We start from the raw sequence: 9,838 nt of genomic DNA on the forward strand, positions 1-9,838 counted from the left end.
TCATGGTTCCCTCAATGAACTGTAGCTCCCCAGTGCCAGCAGCACTCATGCAGCCCCAGACCATGACACTCCCACCACCATGCTTGACTGTAGGCAAGACACACTTGTCTTTGTACTCCTCACCTGGTTGCTGCCACACACGCTTGACACCATCTTAACCAAATAAGTTTATCTTGGTCTCATCAGACCTGTGGTGGTTCCAGTAATCCATGTCCTTAGTCTGCTTGTCTTCAGCAAACTGTTTGCGGGCTTTCTTGTGCATCATCTTTAGAAGAGGCTTCCTTCTGGGACGACAGCCATGCAGACCAATTTGATGCAGTGTGCGGCGTATGGTCTGAGCACTGACAGGCTGACCCCCCCCCCCCCCTTCAACCTCTGCAGCAATGCTGGCAGCGCTCATACATCTATTTGCCAAAGACAACCTCTGGATATGACGCTGAGCACGTGCACTCAACTTCTTTGGTCGACCATGGCGAGGCCTGTTCTGAGTGGAACCTGTCCTGTTAAACCGCTGTATGGTCTTGGCCACCGTGCTGCAGCTCAGTTTCAGGGTCTTGGCAATCTTCTTATAGCCCAGGTCATCTTTTTTCAGATGCTCAGAGAGTTCCTTGCCATGAGGTGCCATGTTGAACTTCCAGTGACCAGTCAGTATGAGGGAGTGTGAGAGCGATGACACCAAATTTAACACACCTGCTCCCCATTCACACCTGAGACCTTGTAACACTAACGAGTCACATGACACCGGGGGGGGAAAATGGCTAATTGGGCCCAATTTGGACATTTTCACTTAGGGGTGTACTCACTTTTGTTGCCAGCGGTTTAGACATTAATGGCTGTGTGTTGAGTAATTTTGAGGGGACAGCAAATGTACACTGTTATACAAGCTGTACACTCACTACTTTACATTGTAGCAAAGTGTAATTTCTTCAGTGTTGTCACATGAAAATATATACTCAAATATTTACAAAAATGTGAGGGGTGTACTCACTTTTGTGAGATACTGTATGTAAAAGGCCTTTATCAGACCATTTACCTGAACATTTGCATGGACACTTTAAAAACGTTCCTAGAGAAAGAAAAGAAATGTATAATGCGTAAAGTACGTCCCAGAGTCAGGCTCATACAGAAAGACCTGTCTGGAGGGGTCCAGCAGATGAGCTGTCTGCCGTTTGGTTTCTATCCCCGCCACATCAACCTGACCCTGCTGAGAGACGGCCGGCCAATAGCAGAACAGGTTTTGAATGGGGGGCAGCTGCTGCACAATGGAGACGGCACATACCAGCTGAGGAAGAGTCTGGTGGTCAGTACACAGGAACTAAGAGAGACACAACTACACCTGCACTGCCTCCCACCTCAGTCTGGACAACAAGCTGGATGTCAGCTGGGTACCTGAGTCTGGAGCAGACAGAGTAGGTCTGTCTATCCTGTCAGCTGTACTGGTCCATAACTATTCTAATCTGCATTTCCGTTTGCCTAAGGAAGAGAAGTGAGGCTGACTCCCAGACATTGTCACAGCTCTCCAACGCTGTTGATGCCCAAGTGGCCGAGCAAATTAGCCTGTCTTCACATTCTGCGACCTGATATATTTACTGCTGCCGCTCATGCAGTGACTTTCTCAATTCAAGCTAATCGATAATATGTACAGTAGCCTAATAAAGAGAAGTCTTTGTTTTTTATGATACAGTAGTGCATTTGTCACGTCCTGGCTAGTATAAGGTTAATTGTTTTGTAGTTTGGTCAGGACGTGGCAGAGGGTATTTGTTTTATGTGGTTCAGGGTGGTGGGTTTTGTTAAAAGGGTGTTTGATTTAGTAATTCCGGGTTTTGGTTTATGTTTAGGTATTTCTATGTGGAGTCTAGTGAGTGTATGTCTATGTTTGGTTAATTGGGGTTGGGACTCTCAGTTGAAGGCAGGTGTTGTCTATCTGCCTTTGATTGAGAGTCCCATATAGTAGGGTGTGTTTGTGTTTGGTATTTGTGGGTGATTGTTCTGTGTTGAGCCTTAGGCTTTGCCAGACTGTTTGTTGTTCGTTCGTTAGTTCTCGTGTTTTGTTATTTTTTTATTCATTTTGAAAATAAATAATCATCAAGATGAGCATACACATACCTGCTGCGTTTTGGTCCTCCTTCACCGACGACAACCGTGACAGCATTAACGTTTAAAAACGTGTACTCAATGCTATGACACTGATTTGTATGTGATATGTAAAATAAATGTTCTATTAAAATTCATAATACAAATAGATCATTAGAGTTTAGTTAATTAGCAATGAGCAGAAGGAAATCTTACCTGGAAGCAAAATAAAAATACCAGGAACACCAATCACACCCTGTCTTTCACACCAGAATACCAGGAACACCAATCACACCCTGTCTTTCACACCAGAATACCAGGAACACCAATCACATCCTATCTTTCATACCAGAATACCAGGAACACCAATCACACCCTGTCTTTCACACCAGAATACCAGGAACACCAATCACACCCTGTCTTTCACACCAGAATACCAGGAACACCAATCACACCCTGTCTTTCACACCAGAATACCAGGAACACCAATCACACCCTGTCTTTCACACCAGAATACCAGGAACACCAATCACACCCTGTCTTTCACACCAGAATACCAGGAACACCAATCACACCCTATCTTTCACACCAGAATACCAGGAACACCAATCACACCCTGTCTTTCACACCAGAATACCAGGAACACCAATCACACCCTGTCTTTCACACCAGATACCATAGGTCAGGAATCAGTCGGAATCTTGATGGATTGTGTTTCATGAGAGTGGCATAAATAAAGGAGCTGCAGGGGCTGCAACTCTACTTCAGACCAGAAGGTGTCACTCCACACTCAAATGAGGCAATTTACTACCAGTGGCTGACTCGATTAGTATGCTGGATTTATGAATGTAATTCCAGTTCCACTTAATTCTGGCATAGACCACAATGGCACATTTTGGGCAGTTGAAATATGCTGTTGAAAATAAAAGAGTCTCACAACTGACTTTATTTTTTAAAGACTATTGCCAAATCTTAATATTAAGATTGATATTGTAGACATTTCAAATAATCAATTGGTAAATACATTGTTTGTTAGCTTCATTTTCACTTTAAAATTTGTTTAAACAGTTTGACCAATTCGGTTCAAAACCTGCCCAGTAATAAAAGATGGAAATCTCAGGGTCAGGGATATAAATAGTAAAGTATTACATGTATACTAGAAAAGCATTACATTTCTTATTGCTCAGTGACACACAAGTTGTTCACAAACATAGTGTAATGACCCGGCTGGGTCATAAAAGGAAAAGAGACGGACTCCAGGTGTGCAGGTCAGAGCACAGGTTTATTCCTAAACTGGGCTATTGTTGTGGCCACAGCCCACGCCGCTAAATACCGAACGTACACAATTATACCATGTCGGGTTAAGGGTCACCTCCATAGGAACAGATCAAGGCCCGAACAGAAAGAGAGAGAAAGATGAGACAGTAATCCCTATTTATGCATTTCCAAATCCTGCGGGATTACCCATCATACCCCCCCAACCTTTCCCTCTGTCCTGACACATTTAACCCCTGCTAGTAGCCATGAGAACCATAACACACCCACAACACAGAACACAATACCGGGTCGTTACAATAGTTTACGGGGGATGATGCCAGCGAGCATAACATCACCGTAATCTCCCTAGGAATAGAAAATGGTCACAGACACCGTGATGCATAGTGCGTTAACTCTCTCTCTCCCGCCTCCTCCGAGACGCCGCCTCTTCCGTAGGTAGGGAAGAGTTTAAAACCAATCTTGAGACGCGGGACACTTCATAAACGGGACAGTGCGTCGTTTTCACGGACTAGTAGTGGACAGGATTAGACGGAGAGCAAGAACGGCTTTATTGGGAATACCCGTGGAGTTTATGTTGAATAGTTTCGAGATTCACAAGACAATAAAAATGAAATCTCCAAAGTTGAAGTCTCAAGGCAAATGTGAGTTGAAGAATGCTGACCATCTAATTTGTTCTTGGAATTTCCACTGGACAATACATAATGCATTGAACACTTACCAGGCATGGGGTCAATTGAGCGTTTGCAGAAAAGGAGCCGTAAAGTTATGTCAGTGTGGTTGTTATTCAACATCTGTTACAATTTGACAATGTGTTTACTACAATGTAACATGCGTGTTGCACACGTTTATCAATGACACAAAAACATAGGCCATCAGGTTAGCACGGGATAGGATAAATGAATATAGAGCAATTTATATCATTAGGATAACTGAAATGAATGAAATAAAAATATAATTTGAATGGGAATGGTTGTTTTCATCAGTTATTTCAGCTACTTTCCTTGAGGAGGAGGATGATCTGTCTGACGTGCTGTGTGAGTTTGACGCGGTGATCGAGGATTTTACGTCCCCGGTGGAGAAAAGACACTTCCGCTACGACGAGCACCTGAAGACAGCGAAGAGACGCAGCAGCGCTAGCGTCAGTGACAGCGGCATCAGCGACTCGGAAAGTAAATTAACCACACACGCACACACGCACACACACACACACACACACACACACACACACACACACACACACACATATATTGTAGCTATTATTATGGAGGATATCTGGAACAGGGGTTAAACCAACGATCTTGATTCACACTAATGTGCCATAAAGGTCCAGACCTTTTGGCAGTTAAATTACATACAGCAGTACACTCTTAGAAAAAATGGATTCTTCACCAGTCCCCATAGGGTTGTGAAAAGGTTGTACATGGTACCCACATTTGTATTTTTTATTTAACTAGGCAAGTCAGAAATTCTTATTGACAATGACAGCCTACTGGGGAACAGTGGGTTATCTGCCTTGTTCAGTGGCAGAATGATTTTTACCTTGTCAGCTCCGGGATTTGATCCAGCACCTGGGACTAAAAGGTTTCTTCAAAGGGTTCTCTTCTTGGGGACAGCCGCAGAACCCTTGCATATATAAAACACTGAAGCAGTGAGAGGTGCTACCAGTAGCCTAGATAAGTTCCTGTTATACAGGGTCCTTGGAGCGTTACAGTTTGCACTGAGACACACACTTCCTGGTTCTTCGTATAGTGACAGACAGAGCTGATAGGTGATATCTTTCCATGTGTCCAACGAGTGCTATTCCCGGTCTGCTGAAGAACTATATCAGCCGTACACACACACACACACACACACACACACACACACACTCGCAAGCACACACACACACACACACACACACACACACACACACACACACACACACACACACACACACACACACACACACACACACACTAACCCCCTAACTGTAACTCTCTAAATCTAACCCCGGACACTACCCTTCCTAACCCTCTAACTCTAACCCTGGACACTATCCTTCCTAACCCTCTAATTCTTACCCTGGACACTACCCTTCCTAACCATCTAATTCTTACCCTGGACACTACCCTTCCTAATCCTCTAACTCTAACCCTGGACACTACCCTTCCTAATCCTCTAACTCTAACCCTGGACACTACCCTTCCTAACCCTCTAACTCTAACCCTGGACACTACCCTTCCTAACCCTCTAATTCTAACCCTGGACACTACCCTTCCTAACCCTCTAACTCTAACCCTGGACACTCCCCTTCCTAACCCTCTAACTCTAACCCTGGACACTACCCTTCCTAACCCTCTAACTCTAACCCTGGACACTACCCTTCCTAACCCTCTAACTCTAACCCTTGACACTCCCCTTCCTAATCCTCTAACTCTAACCCTGGACACTACCCTTCCTAATCCTCTAACTCTAACCCTGGACACTACCCTTCCTAACCCTCTAACTCTAACCCTGGACACTACCCTTCCTAATCCTCTAACTCTAACCCTGGACACTACCCTTCCTAACCCTGGACACTACCCTTCCTAACCCTCTAACTCTAACCCTGGACACTACCCTTCCTAACCCTCTAACTCTAACCCTTGACACTCCCCTTCCTAACCCTCTAACTCTAACCCTGGAAACTCCCCTTCCTAACCCTCTAACTCTAACCCTGGACACTACCCTTCCCTGTAGCCCTGTAGCTCAGTTGGTAGAGCATGGTGTTTGCAACACCAGGGTTGTGGGTTCGATTCCCACGGGGGGCCAGCACAGAAAAAAAAAAAAAGAAAAAAAATGTATGATATGTATGAAATGTATGCATTCACTACTGTAAGTCGCTCTGGATAAGAGCGTCTGCTAAATGACTAAAATGTAAAATGTACCCTTCCTAACCCTGGACACTAACCTTCCTAACCCTCTAACTCTAATCCTGGACACTACCCTTCCTAACCCTCTAACTCTAACCCTGGAAACTCCCCTTCCTAACCCTCTAACCCTGGACACTACCCTTCCTAACCCTCTAACTCTAATCCTGGACACTACCCTTCCTAACCCTCTAACTCTAACCCTGGACACTCCCCTTCCTAACCCTCTAACTCTAACCCTGGACACTACCCTTCCTAACCCTCTAACTCTAACCCTGGACACTCCCCTTCCTAACCCTCTAACTCTAACCCTGGACACTCCCCTTCCTAACCCTCTAACTCTAACCCTGGACACTCCCCTTCCTAACCCTCTAACTCTAACCCTGGAAACTCCCCTTCCTAATCCTCTAACTCTAACCCTGGACACTCCCCTTCCTAACCCTCTAACTCTAACCCTGGACACTACCCTTCCTAACCCTCTAACCCTGGACACTACCCTTCCTAACCCTCTAATTCTAACCCTGGACACTACCCTTCCTAACCCTCTAACTCTAACCCTGGAAACTCCCCTTCCTAACTCGTTCTGTAGACGTGGAGTTTCTAGAACACACTACATGATGTTCTCTTTTCACATCATCCCTCGGAAACTCTTAACACTCACATGTGGTTGGGAAATGAAATCAGTGTCCAGTGGGGGAACGGGAGCATATTTCTGTCTGTGTGTAACTGTGTGAGGCTATCACAATTGGGTTAGGGCCCAAGGCGTAGCCAGCTGTGGAAGTACGTCTTTAAGACAGTGTATAGTGTACACACACACACACACACAGTATGGTAATGCACAGCTTGACGTCTGAGAGATGGCATAATTGCTTATGACAATAAAATCTAAGAGGGTATAGGCTTCCACAGAGACATGGCTGGGTTAGAATATGGGAGCTTGTGTGCCAAATATGCAGCAGCGGCTCAATCTAACCCCAAGATCTCTGGACTCTGGTCAAGGTGTGTGTGTGTGTGTGTGTGTGTGTGTGTGTGGTGGAGGTCAGGGTAGGTAATACTACATAATAAATATTCTTTCAGGATCCAGTGGAACTCTTATGTGAGGAGAGAAACAGAGAGAGCTACAGTAGAGAGAGAAAGAGAGAAAAAGAGAGAGAGAGAGCTAGAGAGAGAAAGAGAGAGAGAGAGGAGGGGAGTAGAGAGAGAGAGAGAGAGAGAGAGAGAGAGAGAGAGAGAGAGAGAGAGAGAGAGAGAAAGATAGCGAGAGAGAGAGAGATAGGAAGAGTAGAGAGAGAGAGAGAGAGAGAGAGAGAGAAAGATAGCGAGAGAGAGAGATAGGAAGAGTAGAGAGAGAGAGAGAGAGAGAGAGAGCTAGAGAGAGAAAGAGAGAGAGAGTTGGAGTAGAGAGAGAAAGAGAGAGGGGAGGGGAGTAGAGAGAGAGATAGAGAGGGGAGGGGAGTAGAGAGAGAGATAGAGAGGAGTGGAGTAGAGAGAGAGATAGAGAAAGATAGGAAGAGTAGAGAGAGAGAGAGAAAGAGAGAGAGAAAGAGAGAGAGAGAGGAAGAGTAGAGAGAGAGAGAGAAATAGCACGAAAGAGAGAGAACGAGAGAGGAGGAGTAGAGCGAGAGTTAGAGAGACAGAGAGAGACAGGGAGAGACAGAGAGAGACAGAGAGATAGAGCGAGAGGAGGTTAAGCTGTGTATCCTCTAGTAGTTAGCCATACCATACTCCTAGTTAGACCTGTCAAGAGGGTAATACAGGGACTAAATGACAGACCATTAGACCAGCAGACCTCAATCTGAAAGGAGTTGAAAGGAGTTCTAGTACCTTTTGGATTGGAGACAGACCACACTGGGAACTGAATACATTTCTGTTGGACATGACCATAGTAAAACAACAGCCCCTCCATCTACAGGACTCCCCTGACTTCAGAACATACAGACTTCATAGTCAAACTAAACGGAGCTGTTTAGAATAGGAATGAATTCCACTATACAGCCCCTTTCTGTATTTTACTCAGAAGAAACAACAAAGTCACGACTTCCACCGAGGGTGGTTCCTCTCCCTGTTCGGGCAGTGCTCGGCGTCGCCGGCCTACTAGCCGTCACCGATCCATTTTTTCTTTTTCCATTTGTTTTATCTTAGTTTTTTTCACACCTGGTTTCACTTGCTTTTAATTTCTGTGTGTATATTTTACCCCTGTTGCCTGCTTAGGTTTGTGTGGGATTATTTGTCTCAGGTTGCTCGTTGAGCTTGTGCCTCAGTTTATTTCACGTATAAACCGATTGTGTGTAAGTTTGAGGAGCGTTGTTTTTTCCTCCTTCCGTGAGTAACTGTATTCTCTTTTTGTCGTGGGCGTTGTTATTGGTATTGTACCTGTCTTTTTGATGTGGACTTGCCTATCAGAAGACGCTCCTTGGACATCTCTGCTCTCCTGCGCTTGACTCCTTCACCTACCTCATAATCAAAACCTAACAAATGATCTCTCCTTCTCCCACCAACATTCCTTTCCCGGATATAAACAAACAGTGAAACAGATCTGTCATCTTCTGTGGCTGGCTGAAATATCTACTGTTGAAATTAAAGTGTTTTTTCTGTCTCTTCCGCAGTCAAACAGTCAACTTTTTGACCACACGTCGTCTGAACCAATGTTACCACTGTGGGGGAATGCAGGAGAGAGAGTGGCAGTGTTTGTGTATGTGTATGTGTATGTGTATGTGTATGTGTGTGTGTGTGTGTGTGTGTATGTGTATGTGTGTGTGTGTGTGTGTGTGTGTGTGTGTGTGTGTGTGTGTGTCTACACATTTTACTACACTTGTGAGAACCAGAAGTCCTCACAAGAATAGTAAACCGACTAAAATTCAGAGAAGTGAGGAGAGTCCTCACTTATTAAAAGGCTATTTTAGTGTTACGGGTTAAGGTTAGGAGTTAGGTTTAGTGAGGGTTAGGAGTTAGGTTTAGTGAGGGTTAAGGTTAGGGTTAAGGTTAGGGTTAGGTTTAGTGATAGGGAAACATCTCAATTGTTGAAATTATCCTCTTGTTGTCTCCTCTCCTTAATACTTAATCATCGCATTCAGAGAAAGCGAGAGAGAGACAAAGAGAATCCAGTTGAACATGTTGTTCTGGCCCTGTTTGAGGCCCCTTCACCCTCTACTCCACTCATGTTCCTGCTCTGACCCTCTCACACTAACCAGATGATTACTGTCAAGTCATGAGTTACAAGGGAAAACAAATTAAATGACATTTTGTCACATGCACCAAATACAACAGGTAGACCTTACCGTGAAATGCTTACTTACAAGTCCTTAACCAACAATACAGTTCAAGAAATAGAGTTAAGAAAATATTTACCAAATAAACTAAGGTAAAAAATAAAATAAAAAGTAACACAATAGAATAACAAAAATGAAGCTATATACAGGGGGTACCGGTACTGAGTCAATGTGCGGGAGTACAGGTTAGTCAAGGTAATTTGTACATGTAGGTAGGGGTAAACTGACTGCACAGATAATAAACAGCGATTAGCAGCAGCGTAAAAACAAAAGCTTGGGGTCTCAATGTAAATAGTCCAGGTGGCCATTATATTAATTGTTCGGGAGTCT

General features: G+C 44.4%; 1 protein-coding gene and 1 pseudogene across 1 annotated transcript in view; both read left to right on the forward strand.

Moving 5' to 3' along the window:
- Positions 1 to 613: 613 nt before the first annotated feature.
- LOC115160560 (major histocompatibility complex class I-related gene protein-like) lies at positions 614 to 1,743 on the forward strand (annotated as a pseudogene).
- A 1,991-nt stretch (positions 1,744 to 3,734) lies between these two features.
- Positions 3,735 to 9,838, forward strand: part of LOC115161315 (regulator of cell cycle RGCC) — a 9,824-nt gene continuing 3,720 nt past the window's right edge. Inside the window, exons 1-2 of the mRNA XM_029712200.1 lie at positions 3,735 to 3,992; positions 4,335 to 4,520. Coding sequence (XP_029568060.1) covers positions 3,923 to 3,992; positions 4,335 to 4,520 — 256 coding nt within the window. The 5' untranslated portion in view covers positions 3,735 to 3,922. The remainder of the gene's footprint in view (positions 3,993 to 4,334; positions 4,521 to 9,838) is intronic.

The sequence above is a fragment of the Salmo trutta genome, chromosome 24, assembly GCF_901001165.1.
Source record: "Salmo trutta chromosome 24, fSalTru1.1, whole genome shotgun sequence".
Taxonomy (NCBI): Eukaryota; Metazoa; Chordata; class Actinopteri; order Salmoniformes; family Salmonidae; genus Salmo; species Salmo trutta.